General features: G+C 37.1%; 1 protein-coding gene across 5 annotated transcripts in view; it reads right to left on the bottom strand.

Annotated features, from left to right (window-relative positions):
- SLC4A7 (solute carrier family 4 member 7) overlaps positions 1–27,094 on the bottom strand; it is a 97,623-nt gene that overhangs the window by 30,201 nt on the left and 40,328 nt on the right. For 2 of the 5 annotated variants that reach the window (XM_040589426.1, XM_040589427.1), the window contains exons 3-9: positions 17,730–17,873; positions 15,365–15,500; positions 14,203–14,363; positions 11,883–12,071; positions 3,152–3,267; positions 2,298–2,357; positions 1,550–1,707 (exon numbers count right to left, since the gene is read on the bottom strand). In XM_040589426.1, coding sequence (XP_040445360.1) covers positions 1,550–1,707; positions 2,298–2,357; positions 3,152–3,267; positions 11,883–12,071; positions 14,203–14,363; positions 15,365–15,500; positions 17,730–17,873 — 964 coding nt within the window. The other 3 variants (XM_040589430.1, XM_040589428.1, XM_040589429.1) reach the window with 3 other exon arrangements.

The raw sequence follows: 27,094 nt of genomic DNA, 5'->3' as shown, positions 1-27,094 counted from the left end.
ACAGTCATTACTGGAAGGAACTTGAATCCTGAACCAACATGACTTTGAAATCTTCTTAATTAAGCCTAATGTTTCAACCTTCTAAAGCCTTAAATGTAGTAGAAATCCACAGGCTAGAGCAGAATGAGTATTTCCTCCAGATTATGAGTTTCTGACATTCTGGCAAAGACCCCTCAGTGAGGGGTGACTGGGTACTTCACACAGCGGGTGCAGAGATATACTTCGAGCTATTGGCCATACTCATATCCTCGAAAGGAAGGGAACCTGTAGCTTGAATATCTATGAAGGTAAAAGTGACATTTTGGGCATCTGGGGGTGGGTCACAGCACACATTAACAGACAGTCTCCATTTCCAATCACAGTAAATAGGTATCACACTTTTTTTAAAAAACTACCAAACTTAAACAGGACTAGTACCTCTTAAGTTGAAATGATACAAACCTCAGTAATTCTTTTCATTACTTTCTGCCCATACTCCATGAAAATGAAGCTCCTAAGTACAACACATTTGAAAAAGGTATGGGGTTTCTTTCACCTCACAGTACAGAAAGCTCAATGTTATTTTTCCAAGTTGACTACCCTAACTGAAACTTCGATTGCATCTTCAGAATCAAGTATGCTATTCCAAATCTGCAACTCTACACCATTCTGAAAAATTTAGGACTGGATAGTTTTAGCTACATTAACACAATAATCTGTATGCAGAAATTTTGGAATTTCCCAAGAAACATCATGAGGACTAATATCAACTACCCTCTGAAAATTCTCACATTTATAAGAACACTGCCAAGATTATTTTTGCCTTTCATTAGAGTGTATAAACTGAAAATTACAAAGATAAACAAGTACTATGGTAATTTTAAAACACTAAAAAGCCAAAACCACCAAAAAACATAAATGCACAGATTTATGTCAAACACCACAGAACAGCCCAATACATCAACATGCACAGAAAACGAAGTGGCCTCCATGATGCCTGATGAAATGACCTGCTACCTTCATCACGGGACCTGCATTTTGACATTTCGATTATCTGTGGTAGGTATACCCACAGTATGCTGGTGAGGCCCGTGATTCTGTGGGGGTGAGGATGGGTGCACCAGGCTGGATGGCATGGAAAAGCTAAGTTTTTCCACCACCTACAGAATATTTGTGTGTACCAAGAGCAAAGCTTCAGAATAGACAGACTTTCAGACTTCGTGGATGGACTCTTCCCCACCATCACCTTGTGTTGCACCTAAAGAAACTGTTATCAGTCTTCATATCCTTCTTTAAAATGGCAACACAAGCTTGAAAGACTCCAGGTCAGCTATCAGTTTCAACTTCTGCGCTTGTTTAAGACAGCATCATTACATGTATTTATAGCATTCAGCGAATTTATGTCTGATCTCATTCCTTTGAGTTTTACAGTAAATAACTGGCATTATGTTAAACAAAAGTCTGCATTTCTTCAGCTTAATAGAGTATGTATAAAAACTTACAACTATTTCAGATCGTAAATATTATCTTACTGTATAAGTAAAGCCAGACTTTCCAGGCATTTATTTACCGTGTAGGAACCGGAACCTCTGTGAGACCTGAGAGAAGCACAGCAGGGGAGAGCCTCACAAAAGCAATAATAGGTCTTTCTAAAAAATCTACTTCTCCCACTAACACATTTGATGCTTCTGCTCCTGAAGGAATTTTCCTCATGAAGTTCATATCAACCTATTCATACAAAGATGAAACAAGTGTTTATTCCCTTACATTTGTTAGCAGATATTCTATAACATAATTACAATCTTATCAGTATTTACTAGACATTTATGCTACAAAGAAAAATAAAAAAGCAAATTAAATATCCCACAGTACATAGAAGACAAACATACGTAGAAAATGTCAGCCAGCCAGCCAACTAATAATAAATTATTTTCTAGGAGTTAGAATTACTACCACCTACTGTATTCTAGAAGACTCCAAACTGCATAACCACCTTTCTAATATTACTTATGACAAACATTCTGTGAAAGGACGTAACAACAACTACACACTATTAACTAAGGAGAGTTCATGTAATTACACATGGTTTCCAGAATGCAGTTAGTTATTTCAGTGGCACATTTCAAGTATGTCATAATTTTGAAAAATAATTTGTATGTTTATGTCTTCTTCCATAAGGAATATGATAGCTGCAAATCTTAACATTCATTTCTGTACGTAATTACAGAAGGGCATTAGAAAATGGTACAGCACATGAACTCTGTGTTCACATATACACACACACAAGCACCAGTTACATTGCTATCTACATAACTTACAGATGGCCTCTTGAGTCCCACACCAAGTGTGCCACAACTACAGTGCCAGGAGGCTGACTCCTGCCCAACAGGAGACAAGGCAGGTGTACAGAAGGACAGGCCAAGCAAAAACGTAAAAACTGTGACAGAGGAGCAGGAATATATGGCACCTGCCATGATTAGATGAGAACTACAGTGTAAGTCAGCTTTCCTTAAACACAATTATTTCACTTGGCAAATGAATTTTCTTACAGTGTTTCACAGTATAGATGACACTACAGACTGAGTTTTATAGTAAAAGCCATAATGGAACTTGCCCAGCAAATTTAACTTATGAAAGAAATACACAGGATTCACAGTATTACACAAGATTTCCTTAAGTGGTATTACATGCTCCCAATGATTAAGAGGTACAGTAACTCTTGTACAGCAGATTCATAAAACATATAAAACAAATCCCCTTTAAAAGCCCTCTATACAAAAATACCCAAAAAGTCAGTCCTAGAAAAACTGTTACACCACCATCTACAAAATATCTTTCGTAAGAGTCTTTATAGCAGATCTGAAAATACCTCCCTCTGCATGAGAAAGTACAGCTGCTGCACTCTTGAAGTTACCAAAATACTGAAAAGATTATCAAACAAAACAAAGTTGAGTCCCACTGGGAAAAGTTTCAAAATGTATGACACACTTAGCCTACGCCACATTCTGACACTCATACATACAAGTTACGTCTTAGTACGTATGTCTTATGAACACTTGTACACATGTGCATGTATGTGTCTCAGTTGTAACTAAAAGGGAAGTTACAACCAGGGCATTTTTTGTTACATACTTATTTTGTGCTAAGCATTAAGGTATTTAACGTTATTTACCTTACTAAAATCAACTGTGCTGTTTTCTCTGCTTCCTCCTGTCCCAGTACCTTTAACGTCTCCACTTTTCCCAGTGTCTAAATTTCCAGGTGCTGACTGTGGAGAAGCTAACAGCCCTAAATTAAAACAAAAGAGGTTAAGTTCAAAATGATGTATGAAGTGAACCAAGTATGCAACACTACCAAAACTCAATGTGGCAGATTGCTTAAAGCAAATGTGCAAGTTATTCAGTAACAGTTATTCAGTGCCCCACATTAGTATCATAAATGCAACATTAACAAGTCATTGTGTTGTCAAAATAAAGACATAATTTAAAAAAAAATTAAGTATTGCCCAAATGATGGCCATTTGCAGAACAGTCACCAGAAAACAAAAGCTACTTTAATCACAGAAAAAATAACAACTGTTGACATTAATCATAACTGCTCTAGTAGTTAGTAGACACCATCTTTACTACATTTAGAAGTCCTCAAACACAAAAAGCAAACATCTCTGCAACCTAGACTGCTGTGTAGCAGTTATTGGAGTTGTAAAAAGCCTCAGGCTACAACTACAGGGAATGATACCCCAGTAGTCAACTAATCTGTACAAGTAAATAGTGTACTAATAGTGTACTACATGAAGGATAAACAGCTTGCAAGCCATAATTTCAATCAACAAACCAAAGCTCCAACTGCTGATCTGACCAGATGTTACTACATTAAATGGTCTAACACACTAGCTGAAGAGGCACATACAATTGTTTAAGTTAAATGTACAGGTGCCCTCTAACACCTGCACCAAGGCAAGACCGTTTTATGTAGCTTGCTACACTACTATTAACAGAGGTTCAGTGAAGGGCCCAAAAGGCAAGTAACCCAGGTGTTCACACACAGTGAATTCCACATTGCACCACAGTTATCCCTACCCAACTACCAAAAGCTGGTCTAGGCATGCATAACCAAGCCCAAATCCCATCTTTTGTATTACAGAGCTTTTACTTGCTCAGTATAACATGTGCTAGAAGTGCATTTGGCCTTGCTTGTCTACACTAGACCTTTCAGATGTGGTGATAAAACATGCTTTAACATGCTTTCAAAACCACATCTATACAAAGACTAAAGTCTAAACATTGTATTAGATGCAGAAAGTTTGTATTTAGGTCAACTGTCACTCTAGCCAAGATAAAACTGAAGTCCTCATTGGCTACCTTTTCGCTATTGTTCTGTCCTAACTACTGTTGCACAATTACTTGCATCCCTCCATGTTTATAATTTAGCAATTTGACACTTTTTATCATTTCAAATGACAACTGAACTAACTTTACTTGATCTCCAAATTTCTTTCCAAAAAACTCTTTCAAAAGAGCCATCATATTAATGGTAAACATGCAGGTCCAAGCCTTTACCACTGATTTTCGTTCTAAGCAGTTCACAGGGATATAAGTGGTGCTGGTAGTTTTTCCTGAAGCAAAACTCAAATGAAGTTAATCAACTGTAATTTCCTTTGTGAATCCTAACATGCACAAGTAATTAGCTAACACTATAAATACTACACTCATCTAGAGAGGGGAGGGGGGGAAATCATTCTACCCTTTCACTCCAAGATGTATGCATTATTCACAAGAATAACAGCAATCGAATCAAACGCCTGTGAAATCAGCTGTTCAAAGTACTTAACTGTGTAAGAGTTAATATTAAGATGTGTTTGTAGGACTGGAAATGGAAAGGAAATATTAAACAGTTGTTGCAGAAGAGCATAATATTTAAGTTTATACATACAGATTTTTCGCTCCCCCCCACATAGCAATAGAAGTAACTGAAGATGTATGACTGATGAAGGATGACTAATAACGTATCATTTTTCAATTTTCACAAATGCCTTGTGAGCAAGAGCAAGCACAGACTAGAAATAAAAGTGGAGAGATAATCAAGGAGGAGGACACAGAATAAGGATTCCACACATTAGCATAAACTAATTTATTATTTCAGTACTAAAATGATACTGGTTCATCCAAAAGGCTTGCCTTCAAAATTCCTACAGCCAGTCACACTTACGGTTCACAAGTTTTGGCACTGATACAGGAACATTTGCCTGATCCTAAACCACATGTAAATAGTTTTCCTTTCTGTTGGTCTTAACAGTCAGCCAGACTGCTGGTGCTCACATGAGAATACTGCTTACAGGTTTTCAGACTTGAGCAAGCATTTCCATATGATACTGCATTTCATTATGCGTATCATTCAACCTGATATTTGCAGGGCAACTCAGAATTTAAAAAGTCATCATCTCTAATAGCATAACACCATTACTCAAATTTCACACCAATAAAAGAACAAATTTCCTTCTCTTTTCCAGTTCAGTAGATACAGACTGAGAGGCTACTGCTAAAAGAAAGACTGCTTAGTAATTTTTCCAGACTGTGAGACTGAGAAATTCATCTAGCCGTACCAAGATACTAAGGTGATCGTCACAAATACACAGTACTCTTACTGATGTTAGTTAGGGCAAGTATACCTCCTGCCCCGCCTTCAAAAGACAGCAGTGGATCGAGTCTTGAGTAAATTTGGATTAAAACCTCATAAAATCACTCAAAGTACTTAAAACTACACCTTCACTAAAGATCATGTGCATTTTCTTTGTAGCTGCACTTAGTTTAATGTCGTCATCACAAAAATCTAATGAACATCGTCTTCTGGAAGAAGAAAGCAAGAATACAGATATTTGCCTCATCTCTGTTTCAGTAAAAAAAAGAAAGGTTGGGGAAGTAAGAGAGGTTCAGCACCTAAGCACAACTATTCCAATATAATTATGTTTATATAGGCTGCAACGCAAAATTTTAAAATATGAAGTCACACCATTTTGTATCTGAGGAAATAAAAACCTGTTTTGAAAAATAAATTCCAATGCAGCCTTAGTATGAAAAAAGTAATTAAAATTACTTCTAGAAGGCAAATATGCAAACCTTTCTGAATTCCTGTTTTCAGGAATTAATTATCCTAAAAGCAAAACTGTTCTAAATGTTATTTTACTCAATTTTAAAGTACATTTATGGGCGAACCAAAAGACCCCTTAAAACAGGCTGCTTTGCTGTTATTCGGAGACATTAGGAAATCTTAATGATGCTGGTGAATTAACAGTGTTCATCTTGATCTGTGACACATCTCTCTTCCTAGCTCTGCCTACGGAATTCATTATTCAACAGTTTCAAAGATGGAAAAACAAAAGCTGTTCTTCAACTGGTGACAAAAGAAAAAAAAGATGTTAAACAGAACCATTTGCTTGGTTGAGTTACTGTGAACTGATGACTGGCTGATAAAAATTAAGTGGTAGACTGAAAGCGTGTCCCTCTTCCCTCCTTTTACAGTAAAATTCACATTAAGTTCAGTAACCTAGCATTTATAAAGACTAAAAACTGAAGTCTGAATAACAGAAAGCCAAGGATAGATGAATGCTAAACAGAAGAAAGCCACCTACTAGAAAATTAACACATTTCTTAATGCTCATAGGAAACAAACCCAGCTCAAATCATACTGGCGTGGAAGAAGCATTCAGATTGCAATGTTCTGAATTACTAGAGAGGCAATACAGACCATAACCTATAGTGGAATGGACCCGGAAGATTATTTTTTTTTTTTTTTTTTTAAACTTAATACAAGGAAGATTACTTCCTCTTCAGGGTTCCCTTCTGAGTCTGTCTTCCAAGACAGAGATCAGCCCAGTTCAGCCCTGAAGTCACAGTCTGAGAATGACTTCAAAGGCATCTCTAAGGAAAATGCGTCTTCCTGTGGTCAGATGATTTCTTGAATTAAAAAAGGTGGAAAAAAACCCAGAAAACAAAAATGTCTTCCACCATTATTGGTGTTCATCTTTCTCTGGAAAGACTTATTTATGAATTAACTGGGAAACCATCCCTTTCAGATTTGACCTTTATGAGAAACATTCCCTTGAGACACAAAGGCAATCTGAACTTGACTTGGAGGAGATTCTGGTGGAAAGTTTTATTACTGATAATAATAGCATCAACTATTTGATCTTCATTTGTTTGCCTTCTCTTGGGTTCTAAAGATCTTGGGTCTGGCACGCTGTCATTTCTGCCAGATGAGAAGAAAAATGAGAACTGGAAAACCAATTATAGCCATTATTTTACTTCTGGGTTTTAATTACCTTTGAAAGATCACCCAAGACAGAGAACAATCTTCAAGGGAATTCTCTTAACTTCCCATATGGAAGTTGGAGAAAGAGATTTCTGCTTTTCTGAGATTAAGTATGGCAGGGGCCTGTGCTCCAGCTCAAGGTGCCAGCCTACAGCACAGTACGTTCTTTCCTTTTCAGTGACTTGGCTGCAAGATGTGAAAAGGCAGATAACCACAGCCTTTTTTCTGCCAGCATAGTTTCACTGCTATATGTAAAAACATGCTCTTACTTATTAAACAAGTGAGGAAGGAAACCAAGAAAAGCCCCCCTGACAAAAGAATTGAGCACAGTTTCCCCAACCCCCCATCCCATGCACATAAGGAGAAGGGACAAAAACCTACAGTCTAGATTTTGGCAAGGTACAAGAAAAAAATAAAGAAAAAGAGTCAGGAGGAGCCTGAAGGCTAAAAAGAAAGGTGATCTGCTTGAAAATATCATCTATCTAGAAGAATACTGAAGTCTCTAAATAAGTGGTAATTTTGCAAAAGTAAAGCAAGTGTAACAGTATGCATGCAGAATGCATGAGTTAAGAAACATTTACTATAAACAATTAAAGAAACTGTCAGAACTTTCCATCCTTTCTTTCAACTTATCTATACAACTACATACATTTTTACATGTGAAGAACAACAGCTTTGCAAGACAACAAATTCATAAATTGCTGAGCTCTGACCTATAATTATAAACTCTTAACTATCTTATCCTATTTTACATATCAAACACACAAAACAGTAACCAAGTGCCTGATGCTGAAGCAGTGCACTAATGGATAGCTATCTGGAAACGGCTGTCGGGGAACTGAACCTGCCAGCTCCACCAAACCACTACTGATTTTAATGGCCCTAGTTTTTAAAATGAAACTGCTTAAAGACTCCACGATAAAACTACGCTGTGAACACCACTGATGACTGCATCCTTTCTAATTCTTTTCATATTCATCGCTAATACTTCACTACATCTTCAGCTGTAGCCATCTCAGAATATCAACCACTGGTTTAAAATAACTCAACTGACAAAAACAACAAATCAAAACCTGACACGGACTGCAGGTGAGTGAAAGTAAAAGGCCACCATTTTTGACATTTTGCTTATGTATTGTATTTTAACACTATATTCCTTTTTAATTACACAAATGAAGGTTAATTAAAGATTTTTTTTTTGCTGGCTTTAGTTAAAAGCTAAAAAGTTAAAAATGCTGAACAAGAAAACAGTCACAACTGAGAATAAAACAAAACATGCAGGCAGAGGTAACAGTTATAATTCCCTTGTGCCCAAGTTATGTGCCAAAAACATTGCAATGCAAGTGATCCAGATGCAGTGCGCATCACACATGGACAGCTTAAATTTCAATAGTTGCCTGGTGTTTTGTCAATATTTTCCTCTGTCTTCTTTTCCTGGCTTTCCTGTACTTCTAAGTCCTCCTCAGGTGGGTGGATTATTACTGAAGGAATATCATCACTGGCAGGTGACACCAGCAATTCCTTGCCCTGAAGTGGACTTGGCTGGGCACTTGTGGTTGGCGGGTGGCTGCAGGTAGGACTGGAGGGTGGTGTGTTTTGTGGGGTAGTTACGGGGGTTGTACACCTTGAGGCTGCCGGGGTTCCAGCTCTTGAAGAAGGAAGAAGGTAATTGAGAAGAACTGACAAACGGTTTTCTCCTCTCAGGGAAATATTTGAGGCAGAGAGACCTGTTCGCAAAGAGTGGCGGGAGGCTGAAAGGCCTTCCCCTGAGATAAAACAAATTAAACACCATGAGGCTTACAACAGGGATATACTAAAAAAAAAAAAAAAAAAAGACACAAATAAGTATTAACAATCTACATAGTAAATTGCAAGCTTTACAGGCCAAGGTGTCATACTCATGCAAGTAATACAAAAGATAAGAGCAAATCTTATTCCAGATATTAGAGAAGTCAGAATTTCTGATGAGTACTAATTAGAGCACCAAAGATAAGTGGGAGAAGATATTATCTTCAAGTCAGTAAGATTTGTTAATAGGGGGGGGGAAGTTTCTTGAAACTGACTCTTAAATTTTCCTAGAATTTCTTATTCCTAATTACACAGCAGCTACCTCTAATGCCATCCAAAAAATACATTAAAAATAGCAGCACGCAAAACATTATAGGACTTCAGTTAACTGCAACAATTATATAGAATTATCGATTTTTTAAATTAAAATATTTCAAAATGAACATGAGCAAACATACCTAGTCGTGTTAAATGCAACTGTCTTCCATTAAGTCTTACTAAAACAAGAAGTTTCCTAGCGAGCTGTAGTCTCTGTATTTTTTTTAAGATAGTCACTTCTCCATTTCTTCTTGCTGTGACTTACCAAATATGTTCATCTGCCTAAAATTAAACACGTCTCGCCAAAATGCATTGTTACTTTTTTTCCCCTATCCAGTTTCCGTATCTCACTAACTTTATCTAAAGAGAACATAGTCTTGCCACAGTTCCCACAAATTTAAGTTTGTAATAGATTTCAGTTCTTCCTTAAGCAGGCAGAGAGACTGTCTGTCCTCATATCAGTACCTCCTTTATAAGGTTTAGCAATAACATTCCTCCCTTTTACCACACTTTTCCTGGGATGGCAGTTTCCTTGACAAGAGCATTGATTACTTCTCCTACAATCCCTGAAATCAAAAATGTGCTGTTTTCACATACCATGCCACCAAGCAAGGGAACAGCAAACTGGACACATTCAGTTTCACATTTATGCCAGGCACTACAGAGACCAATACATTGAACAATCCTACAAAAACTTACAAGAAAGGAGGCGCAGAAAGTATGCCTAGGTAAAGGTCACATGCATTTTCCATCCATGTCATCATCCAGCCCCGTCCTGCCCACCCATGTCGCTCCCCTGTCCTGTCCTGCCCCACTCCCCGTCCCCGTCCCCCCCAAAAATGGAAGAGTGGATCCTACAGATACAAGCTTGATTTAAATTAAGAATTAGAGATCAGCTATTAAAACAGCAGTGCAGTAAAGAGGACCAACAGAGCAAACTGGATGATTTTTGTCTACATTAATCACTACAGTAATAACTGGACTTCTGTCAGTGTATCTGTGAAGAATCAGGAACATGAGATGTCCCAACACACAAAGGTATAAAAAGGAGCCTAAAAAGTATTATGCACATATGCATATTTGGTTTACTGGTTTATTAGAGGGCGATCATTGGATTATAAAGAAAAAGTAAATCAGTATATGCTGGCAAAGAATTCACCATGTTATATTGGCTTCTTTTTTCAGCATATATCCCATATTCTGTTGTAGGAATAATGCCAAGAATAAAATGCACTGGAAAGTATAAGTGATGCATGAAAAGCAAGTGACAAGCAAGAGACCTCAAATCAAAAATTCTCAGTATTGCCACTGGGGATACAGGTGTTCAAGGATGGGTAAAACCAAGTTTATATGTGAAATATTCACGTTGGCTGAATGAAACAGGAAGGTCAGAAGTTATACAAGAAGTTATGCTCTTATATAAATTAGTTGTATTTTCATTGTAGAAAAAATAATTCTGAAACTGTCAGACAAATATTTAGGTGTGCATCATATATTCACTAGCTAACAAAAAGTATCAACAAGCTTAGATATTTGCTGGGGCATACTCCAAAGTCTGTTTCAAACTGAGAGCTCCCAACAAGCACTTCATTACGTGGAACATGTTTTAAGCAATGATGCATCTTTCAAGGCAGGAAAGGAACTTCACTTCAAGGAGCGATTCCTGAAATCGGTACTAAGTTTTTACTAGACTAAATAATTTCAGTTTAATTTGTAGGTGTCTTAGTTAATGTAAGGTAAAAGAATATATGAAGAACAGCTATGGAAATAAGAGGCTCTAAGGCAAGTAAGAATAAAAGCATGCTGCTCTGCAGCATATATTGCTATTTGCACCTCGATAACTAAAGTAAATGTATTGATACTCCAGAATATTTTCAATAAATGATGTGGTACAGCCTACAAAAGCATTGCAAATACCCTTCTTGGGTTTAGTTGTGGGTTTTTTCCCCCGTTACATCCTCCTCTACAAAACAAGGTAAAAATAAAGCATCCTAGTTAAAAATAATTTCTTCACTATTCGCATACTGAACTTTTTCTAGTCATATTAACATAATATTGGATTAAAACACAGTAATTGTCAGCATCACTGAACTCATGACAAGTAAATCTCTAGTATAAAGACTGAATAAGCAAGTAGGATCCATCTGACAAACATATAAAGCTATGCCCAGTGCTGAGATTCCTCAAACATTACGCATTTTATTCAAGCATATCCTAAGAAACATTAAGACCAATGCAGGTCCATTTCTACACTTTTAAAACAATAACGCATGCTATGTATTACAGGCAGGAGTAGAATGTTTGAGTAAATTCAAAAATATACAGAAACATCATCCACAGCTACACATAGCACACACCGTTATCATTAGTTCTTTGCTTATCAAGAAGGAAACACTTATCTGCTCACATTCAGCTGAATTTTCCTTCATCTCCCAGTGAGAACATTATTTAACAGGTTAGAACAAACTGGATGCTACAACTTATCTCACCATTTCGTTCAAGCAAGTGAGGGTCAGAATGTTTCTTGCCTATATCTGCAAAAGACCGAACCAGGGGAATCCGATTGCTGAACTTTTTCTCATTCTGATGATGGTGCCTTTTTAGAAGAGCCTCTCTCACATTCTCTCTTATGGATTCATCCAGCTGTCCAGAGGCAATCATGTTGTCCAAAACCATATCTACACAGTAACAACAACAAAAAAAGAAGACTATAAATACAGCTGTCAGTCTTCCTTTCACCACACTCAAGCGCTGTAGTTGCACCAAATAATGATTAAAAAAACAACTTTTTTTAAAAAACAGTCTTTTCTTTAGCAAAGTCATCTTCAAGAATCCACAGGAAATATTCAAAGATCTCACTAAACACACAAATGTGAGAATAAGCAAAGCACAACATGCAGATCCAAGGGACAATATTTATTAGTAGCATCATTTTAAGAAATAAGTTACTTAGTATTTTATAATTTGTGGTCATTTACTTCAACTTTCAGTGGCGACTCCCTTCCAAAAAAAAAGTATATACGTATTCAACAACTCCCCACTAGAAGTGAACACACAAACAAATGGAGAACAGACTTATGACAGTCTTAACCTGGTGTTCCCTATTTTGAAAGTATACAGAATGAGATTAATTCCCTAACTCCTCTGTCATCACCTTAAGAGGCCCTAAATTCCTAAGGCTCTCTACCGAACTTCAAGAAATTCATGTGCTTTATAAGAGGAAGCATGAAACAAAAGCTACTTATGTCCTAATGAGCCGTCAAACATGAAGTTTTGAAAGGACATCCCATCCGTGTGCTCACATCAGGAAAGAAAGCCTTCATGTCTGCAAAAATACCTGCTGCGATTTCTTAGCTGCCTTTATTATTATTATTATTAAAAAACAAACTTGGTTTTTGTTTGTTGCACAACTCAACATGAACCTATTTGACAATTTTTTATTATAGTTTGCCAGTCTTAGCTGAAGTCTTGAGAACCCAACTGTATTGGTAAACTACAATTACATAGAACTTCTCACAGTGAAAAAGGTTATGGCTCAGAATAACTTATAAACAAAACTGTATGCAGCGAAGCCTTTGTCAGTACAATGCACCTTCCTTCTATTACTGGCAATACAGCCTTTTGTTATAGCTTCTCAAAAGGAAACCTACCACCCTCTCCCTCCTCTGTTTTGCGTAAGAACCAAGAACACCTGCTAGGTATTCCTGGCTCATGGAAATAAGACAGTACATTTGTATGCCAAGGTGTGTTACCATACATGCTTCGTAATGGCACCTACAATTAACTTGAAACAAAGTCATGCAATCTCTTAAGACATCGTAGTTCCAACTAAAATACCTGCTACTAAAAAAGTTTAAACAGAATTAAGCAATGACTGTTTTTCTTATGTACTAAGATTATTGCTAATTATTAAAAATAAATTATAAACCAAAACATTACTTTTACAAACCATGTATTGAACACTCTTGCCCAGTAAGTCAGGAAAACAGGAAGGGAATACTAATTTCCCGAGTGAATTTCGCAGATTTCAAATCAAAACAAGAAAAAGATTTCAAGCACTGCCAAAGTTTTTAATGCCAAAACACCTTGTCTTTCACATACATGTTGGTCAGCCCTAAGCCTAGCATGATTCCTGAGAAGGCATTCCACTGTGTGGTACCTGTAGCAAGAGATACCAGGAAAATTATGTAAAACTAGTTCAAAGGCATTCAGGCTAAGCAGATTATATATATAGATAGATATATTCAGGTATATGTATCTATATATGAAAAAGTCTTCAAAGCTGGTTTTATAGTATCCAAAATGACCATGTGATTAGTGAGGACACTCAACATAGGTCAAACAACATGTACAAAACTTATTTCTGCTCACCTCTTATAAAGGTGAAAAAAATATCAGATGTGCAACAATCAACTGCACTAATGGCATCAAGTTAACATCAGGCAAGTTATGATTAATAATTATGGTACTAAAGTGCACAAATAAGTCCTAAAATGTTCTGGCAGATATTTACATTTCATCTGTAGAAACAAAGACAAAGAACACATTCGGGGATTAGAACATAAAGGTAAATTCTGGGCCTCATCCTAAAATATGTAATAAAGGAGGTCCTACTCATCCAGTTGTAGCTCCTTGGGAGTGAAGTCTGCAGGATCAGCTCTTTACAACCAGATGAAGAAAACTGCAGTAAACATGCACATACCTGTTCCTTCAATACATATTTTCAAGAACATAAAAAGACACCATCAAAAACATCAAGTTATAGATTAAAATTTAGGAGTATTTAAAAAAAAAAAGTTTTGCTGCAACCTGCTATCTCATCTAGTGTGTTTGCTCTCATGTCCAACATGACCGTCCCATTAAGAATACAGCTTCGCAGTTCAAAGAGACTGTGCAGAGACAGAGTTGCTACATAAGGCTTGCTCCACCGATCACCACCATCTTCAACATCTTCTTCAAATTTCAGCCACCTGAAATGTATGCACATATTTGTATTTCTCCTGGAAGACCAACAACGTGGCAAGCAATCCCATTCTTCCCTGTGGCTTCTGTATGACATGAAACTGGAAACCCCATCAGCTCATACCAGCTTTCATTTTCTCACACAATCCAACCATTGACAGTCACAACATTTTTGTCAGGCCTGTTAACCACACTCACTTGTTTTAGTTTTCACCCATTTTCTTTCTTTTGGTTTGAACAATGCCTGTCTACTCACAAGTTCTTGTGAACAAGTGTGGGATTGTGCCTTTTTATGCGATTTGCATATCTCTATCTCATCAGTATGTTAGGATTTGAAAACCGTCTGAAACACACCACATACCACGTTCAAGTCTCATAGGGTGCTAAGTCAGACACAAGAGCTACGTAATACTAGTATGTGTAACTACAAGTCGATCTTGATTCTGCCTTACAGGCATTATGTAAATTGAACTTCTGCAAAAGCTAGCATGCAATAAGGTAATTAGAAGTACTGAATGCAGAAGAATCTAGTACACCACCTATGCAGAAGGAAGCAACTTAACCAACATGAGCCAAAAATAATCATGGCATCCTGTAACGTTCATGCATGCAATTTGCAAAATACTAATGGAATACTACCTGAGAAGAACATATGTAAATATCCAATGTTCTTCATGACAATTAATATATCAGCAATAATACAGCAAAGTGATTTCTGAGATTGCAGATACTGTGCTCCAGGGCTGAACGCTTGTATATATAACTAAGCGCTTTTTACAACATTTGGCATGACCAGTCAACACAGCATCAGTAAGACTGAGGGTCTCTTTGAGAACCATATCGATTCTTCCAGAGCTGGACAGCCAGAACAAACATTTTGATTTGCTGAGCATGAATTGAGTGAACAACTCCTCCAGTTCAGGAAAATTCTAACCTAGACCTGGTTTGCAATTCTTCTGAAATAAAACCACTAGAAGATAAGAGCTTGAACAGTCTACTTTTAGCATACCTAGCAGTTTCTTTCCATTCGTATTCTTCTCCATCCCTGAAGCACAGTTCATCCATTTCAGTGAAGAGATCATGGGGAATGTGTTCATCATCATCTTCAGTACCCAAGATAAATTGCACTCGTTGGGATGGTGTGTCTTGAAGAAAAGCAGAAATTGAACAATTAAAAGAATTCATACTTCTATTACGCAAGAAGCACCACATAACAGTTAAATCTCCTGCTTTCAGTTAGAAATATGCAGCACAATGTCTTCAAAAGGAACAAAAGAAACATGGACGTTTCTTTAAAAGGAGCCTCCCTTTTAAAATTTTTCTTTGCTTCTGAAAACAAAACATCTAGAAATTTTAAGTTTACATAATGCAAAAGTAACATTAGTTCTTCTATATGTTAACAACATGAAAATAAACATCAACAGCAAAATTATTTAAAGAAAGTAAAAACTAATATACCAGAGAGCTAGAAACCTTGTTTTCGCTCTGAGAACAAAATGATACCATCATGACACAGACACTAATTAAAAAGGAGGGGGGCAGGGGGGAAACTAACAAAAACCCACAGGTTGTCAGAAACAAGCAGCCTGACATATGTCGGTTGCCCTAGTAACAGTTCAAGATGCTAAATAGCTGAGCTGTCTTGCCTTCCCCCTCCGCCACACACAGCGGGTACCCAGGCACTCATATCATTAGAGCAGCAGATTTTTCAGTGGCCTGGTGCTACTTACATAGGAGGGAAAACACTATTAACTTTCTCATTGCACGGTTGGAGCACTGTACATAAATAAGCATCAGAAAGTAGAAACTACACACCTGAAATGTTGAGGAAATATTTTAACTTCTCAGAGCATAATGCCTAGTGGAACAGGCTCAGTAATAACTCTTAACAAAATTTAACTATCTTTACTGATTAAATATTAAGTAGTGGACTCCACTGCTATTAGCAAAGCTTAAAAAAACCACACCAATAAAAACACATGGGTTTAGAGGCATTTTTAACACTATACACAGATCTTGTTTCAACTCAAGGGAGAGCTTTCAGATTACAAGGGTTCAATAACAGCAATCACGTTAACTCAAGGAAGATTAGAGATGGAAAATCCAGGGTAAAACTCAATTTTTAAAATTTTACTTTGCTCACTGAAACATCACTCTCACAGCTGCTAGACCTGAACATACAACTGTATGCTTCCACTGCACAAGGAAGATCACCTTTTAAGTTTAGGCATAATATCTGAATTACTAATAAACTTCCTTCAGACCTGAATTTTGGTGTTTGTTTGGGGTTTTTTTTGCCAATTATTGTTCTGGCATACATCGTAATCCAATAACATATTTCTGAAATGAGATCCTGAATACAAAAAGCATTTATTATCAGTTAAGATCTACAGCAGCTTATCTCTTTTCCAAAAACAGCATATCCTAAGAATCCTGCCATACCCTGTGTATTCGGGATAGAGAAGTAACCAGAAGACAGAACTGATTTTCTACCTATTTAACATTACTTGCTGCTTCAGAACCTGTACAGTAAGACACTACATCCATAAGACCAAATGATAATCATTTGTATTTGGGAGGGCAAGTTTTGAAAATGGATGAAACTAAGAACTGTAGGAGAATGGTGAAAGGAGACTTGTCAAAGCATTCCAATTTGAAAACACTTCCCTGCCGCCCCCCGCCCCCCCCGGGAAACTGGCCAGTGAACAGCATAGGGCTCATGCCTGAAGTGGAACATCGCACCGTAACTTTCCCATTCATTACCGTCTAGGATAGAAGTATATTAGAGGTCTCAAAGAAAAACTGCTAAGAGTACTGCCAAATAATTTCATTTCAAAGAATGGTAAGACAAAGTTGTCGCCATATCTTGATGACAAAGGGCAGGCCAGGGGAGTGCTGTCTGATCCAAAACTAAAACTTAGAAGGCAGTACAATTCCTTTAGTAACAGAAAGCAAGAAGGCTGAAGTAAATATTTTAATAAGTCAGTGATCAAATTACCATGGCAAATGCTGCTTCACAGCTACATTCATACTTTCAAGAATCTTGAGTGACAGAGAAAGCATAATACAAGGCTACACAATCTGGAAAAAGGTGTCCAATTTAAATAAGAGATTTTTATGCTACAGGCGAGTATTACGAAGCTCTATTCTAACCTATTCAGTGCAGGCTGCTGAACACTCACGCAGACAGCTGGATGAGGTCCAACAACTTATGATTTAGATAAAACACGACCACAAAATCCTCACCCGACTGTACACAGAAAGACATTATTTACACTGAGAGTAAAAGAACAGCAGAAAAACCATTTAAGCACAGAGTAACTACTGCAAGTTTATTTTCAAGACAAACAGAACTAGCACAACAGATTTCTTACCATATGATGGAGACTCTCGGCCATCCTCTCTGTCAGTTTCTTTTTCTTTTTTTCTTCTGTGATGCCTGTGCCCACGATGTCTGTGTCGCCGACGGCCTTGCTTTCCAAAAGGGACGTGAACTCCAATATACACCGCTCTGTGGCCTTTTTAAGAAAGTTAAAAAGGAAACAATTTTTTAAAAATTACCTCCTGCCCAAATCTAGTGTCGGTGTCAAAAAGGCAGAGTTTGACAAAAAAACACAAAAGCACTCTGCAAAACTACCTTTAGTGAACAAATACCACATTTCTTTTCTGTCCTTCCCTGATGCCAAGGAACTAGCGCTACACTCATTTCCCTGTTAAATTGGGCCATGTTCTCGTTCATTTTATGAACTCTGTTGTGAAACAAGTGACATAGAAACACAAGCTTGACCTGCAACACTGGAAGAAGCTACTTGATAAACACCAACGCAAGGCAGAGAAATCACATGATGATCCTCTTTTTTGAAGGGAATCGTATCAGGATAGTTGTTAAAATGGCAAGATGTAATCTCGTAGTTCAGTTCAGAAATTAACCATCAGTTATCAAGTCTGCAAGGAGCCTTCTCTGCTCAAATGAACTGCCAATATTTCTTCAAGTAGCATGTAACAAATCTAGGCGAACACAATACTCCACTACACCATTAACATAAGCATCAGATTAGGAGCATAAAAGGAACTTGTTTTGGGAAACATGCCAAAATGTCAAATAACTTAAAGAGAAGGTTGGGATTTTTTTCCTATTCTAGAATTTTTAAATAAATTCAGGTAGCGCATCCTCAAATTAATATATACTCCACTCCTCTAAAATATGTACGTCTTTTTCTTTGTCCTTTCACATTACGGCAATACTAGCATCAACAACTTGGCAAAAGAAATCCATCAACAGACTGTCACGAACACATTACTACCATGTCTCCTGTAATGGAGACAGCATATACAATAATATTTTCTTTTACAACAGAGTCAGGAAGAAACACCTTAACTATAAGCCTGGAGGTTAACACTAAATACTCTTCTACCGTATGAAACTGTTATTACAGGAGACTGACATTAACAAAAGGAAAAGGAAGTGGTTTTCCAGCTCTGAGAGATGCAAATTTACAGAAGACAAACAAGCCCTAGGACTTGTGACTGTACACATACATGCATGTATATGAGTGTATAGCATGTGCACACACACACACTCTCAAGATTACAGACATTAAAAAATTCTGGTGATTGCAGAGTTTTAAAGAAAATGTGGTAGAACATCAAATTTGAAGAATTTGTAAGCCCAAAACTTTCATAAAGCAGTACTTTTTACAGTGCTACATAAGCAAAAAGACTAAGCGAAAATCAGTGATAATGCATTAATAAGTTCAACATTTAATTAATTTGGTCACGATTCCTTTCCAAGTTACAAGACCTGATTCTTGACATACTAGTTTTAATTAGAATCAACTATGACCAGATCTGAAATTTAGCATATTAAAAGCTATTTGCTTCCATGTAAGAGTGGAAAACAGATTAATTTGTTGAAGCATTCGTCAGTCCCATTTAGAGAAAGGTGCTTTTTTGTGAGCTTCTTCCAACAAGAACACACTCAGCCCTTGCCAGGCAGCCTGGACTCCACAACTACTATGCACTATGAAATTCCCAGAGAAATTAATGCAAATGTGGCACCTAAACATAAATTAATGCATTTGATATATGAGTAGGTGGCCCCTAACGTTATTGATACCTTTGTAATACAATAGCCTTATGTATAGGGGAAGCAAAAGTACTCAGTTGAAAAATAGTTGCATTACTCACCAAACCACACTCAAAGCTGCCTAGTCAACCAACTGACCCACCACTCACTGTCATCATCCCCGTTAGGATTTTTTGTATTATTTTATATATTCAATTAGCAAGTATTAAACTATACTTATATATAAACAGTTCTATTTGTTGTCAGCGATTGATTTTATGAAGGAACTATTTTTCCTCAAAGAAACTCAAACGTATTTCTAGCAGAAGTGCATTTTGTTTAATATCAGTAAGACTGTTTTAAGCACGTGCTTTAATCATTGCACAAAAAAACTTGCAGGCGATTACTTTCTAGAAAATTTCAGGAATCTGAAATTGCTCGAGATTTTACTTCCTGAAAAATAAGGATGACTTCCACATTTTGATCTCTTACTTTTCCCATAAATGAAGACAAAAAAAGCCACACTGTTTTCTATACCAAAGAACAAACCAAAATCCCATGCAACTTTTTTCAAGAGCCTCAATCTTAAACAATTCATCCTGCTATTGCAAAAATTAGCATTTGTAACAGTGTGGTTTCTATAGCCAAAGACCACATTGCTGCATGGTGGAACAGGGAAACAAGAAGTCCACCTCCTTTTACAGAACTGCAGTCTGAAAATTTTTCAGTAGAAAAGTTTGGAGGAGAGCAGGTATGTTGCAGAGGGGCAGCTAAAAGCTAGGGAAAACCTAGCTGAAGTAAGCAACAAACAGAAGGTGTTTTTAAACACCCTGTAACCACAGCAAATCACTTTTCCTACCCAAAATGCACTGAACTCTCAGCTATCACTACATCCAGGTGCCTCAGATGTTTCAAGGCACACCAAGCAGACACTCGCTGCTCAACTGAGTCCTCCACCTGGGCAGCCAGCCCACAACCTACATTTAGCATTACTTTCTACTCCAGAAGGAAACTTTGAAGTGCCTTCTCACTACCCCAGCAGGCTGGGCTGTCACAAAGCCGTGGGAACAGGCAGCAGTGGGTTATCCTGCCCTTCAGCCCACGCTGCCCAGAAGTGGCTGCTGTGTGAAAGGAGACTTCCTCACACGGGGGCGAATGTGAAACAAGAACACCTTCCCCCAGTCACTCCTCTGTATGCCAAGAGATCAGACTGCTACACCTGCAGCTCTATTTTGGGGCAAATGTGAAACACTTAAGAGCAAGATGATTTTCAGTGATTATTAAGTAACATGCGTTGCAATTCAATGTCATTCTATCAGATTAATTTCAAGAAAAAAAACCTTGATGTTGAAAAACAGCCTCAATAATTTTTGTTTTCCCAGAGCAAGCATGGGGGGTGGCAGTACAACAAACTAACCAAGGAAAGTTCAGCTATTGCAAACACCACCTTATGAGTGCACCAGCCTGTTCCTTGAAAAAGGAGAGGGGGTTTTGTTTGTTTGGTGGGTTGTTTTTTTTTTTGGTATCACAGACATTCATAAACAAAGACATCTCCTCTACTACCTAGGAAATCCAAAACTACTATTGTTGTGTACACTGTCATGGTTACCCAAAAGCATGTCGCAGGTATATTGAACTCCAAAAGGCAGGGCAAAACTGCATAACAACAGCTGGACAAGCTTAACTTTAGTTCTAACTCCACAAAGCAGAGCACTTGGAAGTCCTCTAAATACAAGGACAGCTGTATTGAGTAGGTCTGTGCTCCCTTAAGTTTAACTACTCTTGTCTGAATGATGAATGGTTGCAGATAAAGATTAACTTACAAACACAAAAAGGAAAAAAATGAAACAAAAGCACAGGGGTATTTTTTCTTCATTCCCAATGAACAGGGCAAAACAACTTGTAGTTGCTTCACCTTGGCCAAAAACAAAGCCAGAAAGGCAAGTAGTATAATAGCAATGGAGAAAAAGTTAACTCTAAAAAGGCTGGAATTAATATTATTAGCATCAGTATCATTTTGAAAATGACCACAACCTTTTACTTGAATATTGTTTTTAAAAGCTTGAAAGGTACAATTACATGACCTTCAAAGCTGTATCCAAACAAACATCTGTACCACACTTGAGCAAAGCTTGTTACAGAATTACTTTAAACCAATGATCAATAGAATTAGTAGACTGCTGGACACTAAATTTAGTAACACAAAGCTCAAGAGATAATTGTTCATTTTAATCTAACATGACTTTATCCAAGCTTAGCTGTTCAAATCCATCAAGAGTATTTATTACACAAGGTCCTTACCAGTACAAAACAAATTTAAATATCAGGAGCTTGCTACATGTCTCCATCACATGGTTGGTCTTATTTGAAAAGCCAGTTTATATCAAGTCCTATAAAACCGACAATACAGAAAATGCTCTTTTTAAGTTCCCCGATTTCTACCCAAAGCTCCTACACAACGACTTCTAAAGTCTGAAAGAGATCAAAAACATGTATACAAAAATGCTCTCATGTGGCAACCCTGTTAAGTCCAATTCCACACAGAACTTTTTTTTCTACTCATCATTTTGTTACTTAGATGTCTTTCAGGATTCATACAAAGAAGGACATTCTTCCCCGTGTTAACAAGAGAAAGCAAAGAAAGCCATGTTAATATCTATGAATTCTCAAATCCTGTTGCTTTGAAATCTGAACTGCAGAGATCACACATTAATTACAGTTCTAAAGGACATCTGGAGGTGGACTATCTGGTCCAATCTTGCTCAAAGGATAGCCAACTTCAAAGCTGAAGCCATCTTTCTGATCAGGTTGGTCAGGATGTCACCCAGCCAAGCTCTGAGTATCTGTAAGGACAGATAATCTACAGCTTCTCCAGGCAACCTACTCCAACATATAATATGCTGCATGAAAAAGATTTCCGAATATCCAATCAGCACTTCCAATACTGCATCTTGCATGTGGTCCCCCCTCGCCCCTTCACTATGCACCCAACAAACGTCTGACTCCACCTTCTTGGCAAGTTCCCCCAACATTCTACTGAAGGCACAGACTCCATGACAATTACTACTTTTCCAAAAATCTTCACATAATAATCTGAGGACACATCACTTTTTACACACATACATTTTATTTATACACTAAATCCTTTATTTAATCAAATAATGTCATAATCAATCTTGTCCCAGCATGAAAAAAATAGAGGATCTACAGGAGAGATTCTAATCTGTTCCTTCAGACCATAAAATCTGAAAAGCAGCAGCTGCTTGATGTCTTTAACTCATCACCAAAAACACACTACCCTAATAGGAAGCATTTGAAATCTATCTTTATCCGATGCCTTGACATTAGTTCCCCTTACATCACAGAAAGTACTTACATGCACAAAAATAAGCTCAACGCAATTTATTAGTACACCTTATAACTCTTCTGCCACAGCCCTGCTCCAAAGGTAGAAGCACACAAATGGGAATAATAATCTTAGGTGGATGGAAGAAGTGAAGAGTGAGAACAAGAAGTGTCTTTTCATGCCCCAAAAAAACTTACAGCCTGAAGGTCTTCTCCAAATATTCTCTGTTCTGGTGAAGCTTAGGGAACAAGTAGAATTCCTAGTTTACACACACATCCCCCTTTTGTGTAAAGTTGATTTATTTATAATAAAAATTCTGAAAATTCGCTCAAGTCAGTAGTACACTGAAAATACTGCTACTATGTCAATTCTTTGATGTTCTGATTACAAGTAATGCCACATTTCTGAAGTATGCAAATAAATGTACAATTTAGTCCTTAGTGTGAGACAGAAACTAAGTATTTCAAAATAAACTGCATTATTTTAACTTTTTTTATAAACTTCTGTCACATGAAACATTCCCAAGAAAGCGTCAAAATATTTTCTAAAGAATTAATGAAGTAAAATTAAATATAAAGTATTTTAATATAATCTTGGTCTCCCATGCATGACCTGACCATAAAAAAAGCCCTATTACCACCAAGGATTTTTTTTTCTGTGCTTTGACAAAATAATTATTTGACAAAAATTACCTTTTGCTTTCAGAATAAAGCATTTGAAATAAGATTTTCTAACCAAATCTGTACAAAGGAGTAAAGAAAATTCATTCACAGGACAGTTACATGCCATAGCAGCAGCCCAAAGAGTCTCCACAGTACAGCATATTTTAGAATCTGTTAAACCTCCTGCACTGCAGTCTGAAATCTCCTGTTGCTCCTGGTAATTAAGCATATCTGAGAATATGCTCTTTATACTAAAATACTTGGACAGATAAAATTGAGAAGCGTAATCCAAAGATCTAGTATGTAGAGCATATGGTAAAGCAGCTCAGTAGGAGTGTTTTCTCACTACACAATGAAAGCATCATATTTTGTTGACTGGTAGAAGCAGTAAATGCCAGATTTCTCATTACACACAAGTGATTTTTTTTCTGTTTTAAAGCCAAATAGGACTTGGTAGTGGCGGTCATAAAAAAAAAAAATGCACTGAATACTCCCATCTGACACAATCAACAACATTCAAGAAGGCGTTATCAGTAATGACACTAGACGTGCAGGTAGTGACACCGATAGGAAAAGCTCGGTGCCAGCTGCCAGAGCTGCAGGGGGATCCTGGCACAGCAGGTCCACCCCAGGTCTCTGTGGCCCACCGCCAGCATCCACCGCCCTTGGCAGGCAGAGGAGCCAGCACCGGTACCTGCGGGAGCGGTGGCTGGCTGCTGCCCTTGCATTGCACAGCCGAGTCAGACCAACTCGCTCGAGGTTCTTGGTCCCACCTGCCTCCGCAGCAGAGCTCAGAAAAAGACACACACATACCTACGGTAGTTTCACAGTTGTTTCTGTTGGAGGGGAGAAAACCTAGAAACACGCAAATCAAGCAAAAGTCCCATTATGATCAAAGACTGGCCCTTCACCCATTATAAAGAAAGTGATGCTCTCAGCCCTTAGTGGATGCCATACCCTGTAAGGACACAAGGCCTCCACATTCGTAACACTGCCCTTGTGAAGTATTTAAAAATAAACATTTGCAAAGATTTTCCCACTTCATCCATGGGCCACAAAAACATTCTCATTACACGTCTGACTACACTGCTTTCAGGTGCAACTGCTGCACACAGCTTTAAAGGGATCAGCTTGCCCCCAAACGCATCTATTTCCTGATATTTTAAGATATGAAGAATATTACAGAGAGAATCTTGCCTCCTGTAGGAGTTACCCTTTCTAAGCAAAAAGCTCAAACTTTCTTTATAAAATCACAAATAAAAAAAAGTCTCATACTTTAAAAGCTTTAATGGCTGTGAAACATTAGCTTTCAGTGAACTGCAAATGGAGAAGTCATCCATTCAGACTTCCAACATCCATCAAGTCACAGGTTTAGCCAATTTTGGAACAACTGATTTTAAAGGGATTAAAAATAGTAAGATAAATATTATGAAAAGCTGTCAAGAAAAAACAGGCTGCAGAATCAGGTACAGTCTCCTATTTCTTCTGCCTAATCAAAAATTTTAAATTTGAGCAATCTGGGGCCAGCAAGTTCAGTGGAAGTTTTATGTTTCAATTGATGCTGTTTGGCAAAACTTTCATTTTATGGCTGTGCTACTTGAATAACAATTTTACATATGTTTGAGATTACAAACTGCAGCTAGTTACCTTTCTGTAACATTTCTGATGCAGTCAGAACAGAAATGTTACATAACGTTCTCTGAGATAAAAGAGGTGTAAAAAATTTAAAAACTGTTAGGATGCAGTTTGTGTCAAACTTATTAAAAAGCATTGCTTCCATCTTAGTCTATTTTACAATAAATATTTATTTTACATGTTTACGTAAAAGGCATTTGTTTTGAATGGTATCCATTTTAAAAACAACTCTGTTTTAAGAAGAAGTGCTAAAATTAGCATGGACATTTCCAAAAATGAATTTTAAACAAGTATAAGCAAAGTTATTGTCTGCTGCAGATGTTCTCATGAACTGATTCAAGTTTAAACGCTGATGCACACTGAAGAAAACATTGCTACATGATAGTCAATGTGATAGAACAATTTCATCTGTTTTGAAGGTGACTATTAGATAATCTAGCCCTACTTGTTAGAAACTGCAACAACTCAAGGGTATTCATATACACCACTGTCTTCTACCTCCACAGAAAAAGTACCATATTGAAAAACCTTACACTTTGCTGCACTACATTCTTCAAAGATTATTTTCACATAAGCTTCAGTATTTATATAAATATCTACTACTTTAAACTGGCTACATAAGAAAGGAAGCATAGCTAAAATTAATTTTATTTTTCCCTACACATTTATCCCAGTTCCTGTGAAGGAATCACTGAAATTACTGAAGTCTAAATCTCCCATAAAGCAACACTTAGTCATAATACAGATCTAAGTTATTATGAAAGCTGTCTTCTCCGAGAATGTTTTCCTTAAAGTAGAATAGAGTACCATGCAGATTTATACATCATACATACACCACATTTTTTAAACAAAAATAAAATCAAAATAGTAATACTGTTTTTATTCTAATGAATTACTTACGATGTATGTAAAAATGCTGACTTAGTTTCAGTATGAATACTACTACTCAGTCCCAACTGAGTCAGGAAGATTGTAAAAGTTGGGTAACATCATCTTTAGCAAGATGAAACATCCTGTCAGCAGCTATTCGTAAACGGAAGGGTTGATGGGTGCTCAGATGGGTTCCTTAGCTGGTGAGACCATTCAACAAATAAAAAATTAACAACTGTCTAAAGGACACTCATTAGGAAGATGTAATTGTAGAGTAACAAGTCATTTCCCTCAAAGGTGAGGACAACAGTGATATCAAAACTGCTAAAAAAAAAATTTTTTTTTTTTTTCATTTATACAATTGTTATCTAGCTAAAGAATATGAATTTTGGGGTGGACTAGTCTATGCTTCTTTTTACACTCAGCTCTGGTTAGGTCACCATCAAGAAATCTCATAATGTAAAAAAAAGAAAGTCAGTCTTTTGTCTCAACTTAGTACTAAGCTCCACTTGCCAGGAGCTGACAGTATGTCTTTCCAGAAATTTGCATGTAACTTAACATGCAAGTAAAAATTTCAGAATTTATAGTAACATGTATACTTAATATATTTGTATACTCAGTATACTTCATATACTTACTATATTTGTATAGCAATTTTTAATATTGTAATACTGTGTTTGGAAGAATCAGAAACAACTTCCAAAAATAACGTAGAAATCAGCAATACCCCCCTGCCTCCAAAAGCAACAACACATCAACACTGAAAATCATGTCTAGTCTCTTCAGGTGCCCTATTGAGTTTTACATCTACACAACCAGGTTGCCAACTTTCCCTCTCAAAAGGCAGTCTAAAACAGTTTTGATAGTGTTTGTTAAGGATTTACCTTCATGATGGACACCACAAATAATAAAATAAAATAAGCTGAGGGCAATTATTCTTTCTACATAGGAATCTGAATATTGCATAAATGAACAGAACAAGAGGTCTTGAGGAACTTGCCTGTAGACTCTAATACAGGATTCCCATAGTAACAGATATTGTAACTAAATTTTCAAGATGTGTGACAAAGGTGTAGCAATACAGCCTAATTCCAAAATTCACTTCATCAAGATTGCGTTAAAAAAAAAAAATCTTACTAGGAAAACACCTCAGATTTTGTG

Source organism: Falco naumanni, chromosome 4 (assembly GCF_017639655.2).
Source record: "Falco naumanni isolate bFalNau1 chromosome 4, bFalNau1.pat, whole genome shotgun sequence".
NCBI lineage: Eukaryota > Metazoa > Chordata > Aves > Falconiformes > Falconidae > Falco > Falco naumanni.
The sequence above is the reverse complement of the archived record's forward strand: the minus strand, read 5'-3'. Positions and strand labels throughout refer to the sequence as shown.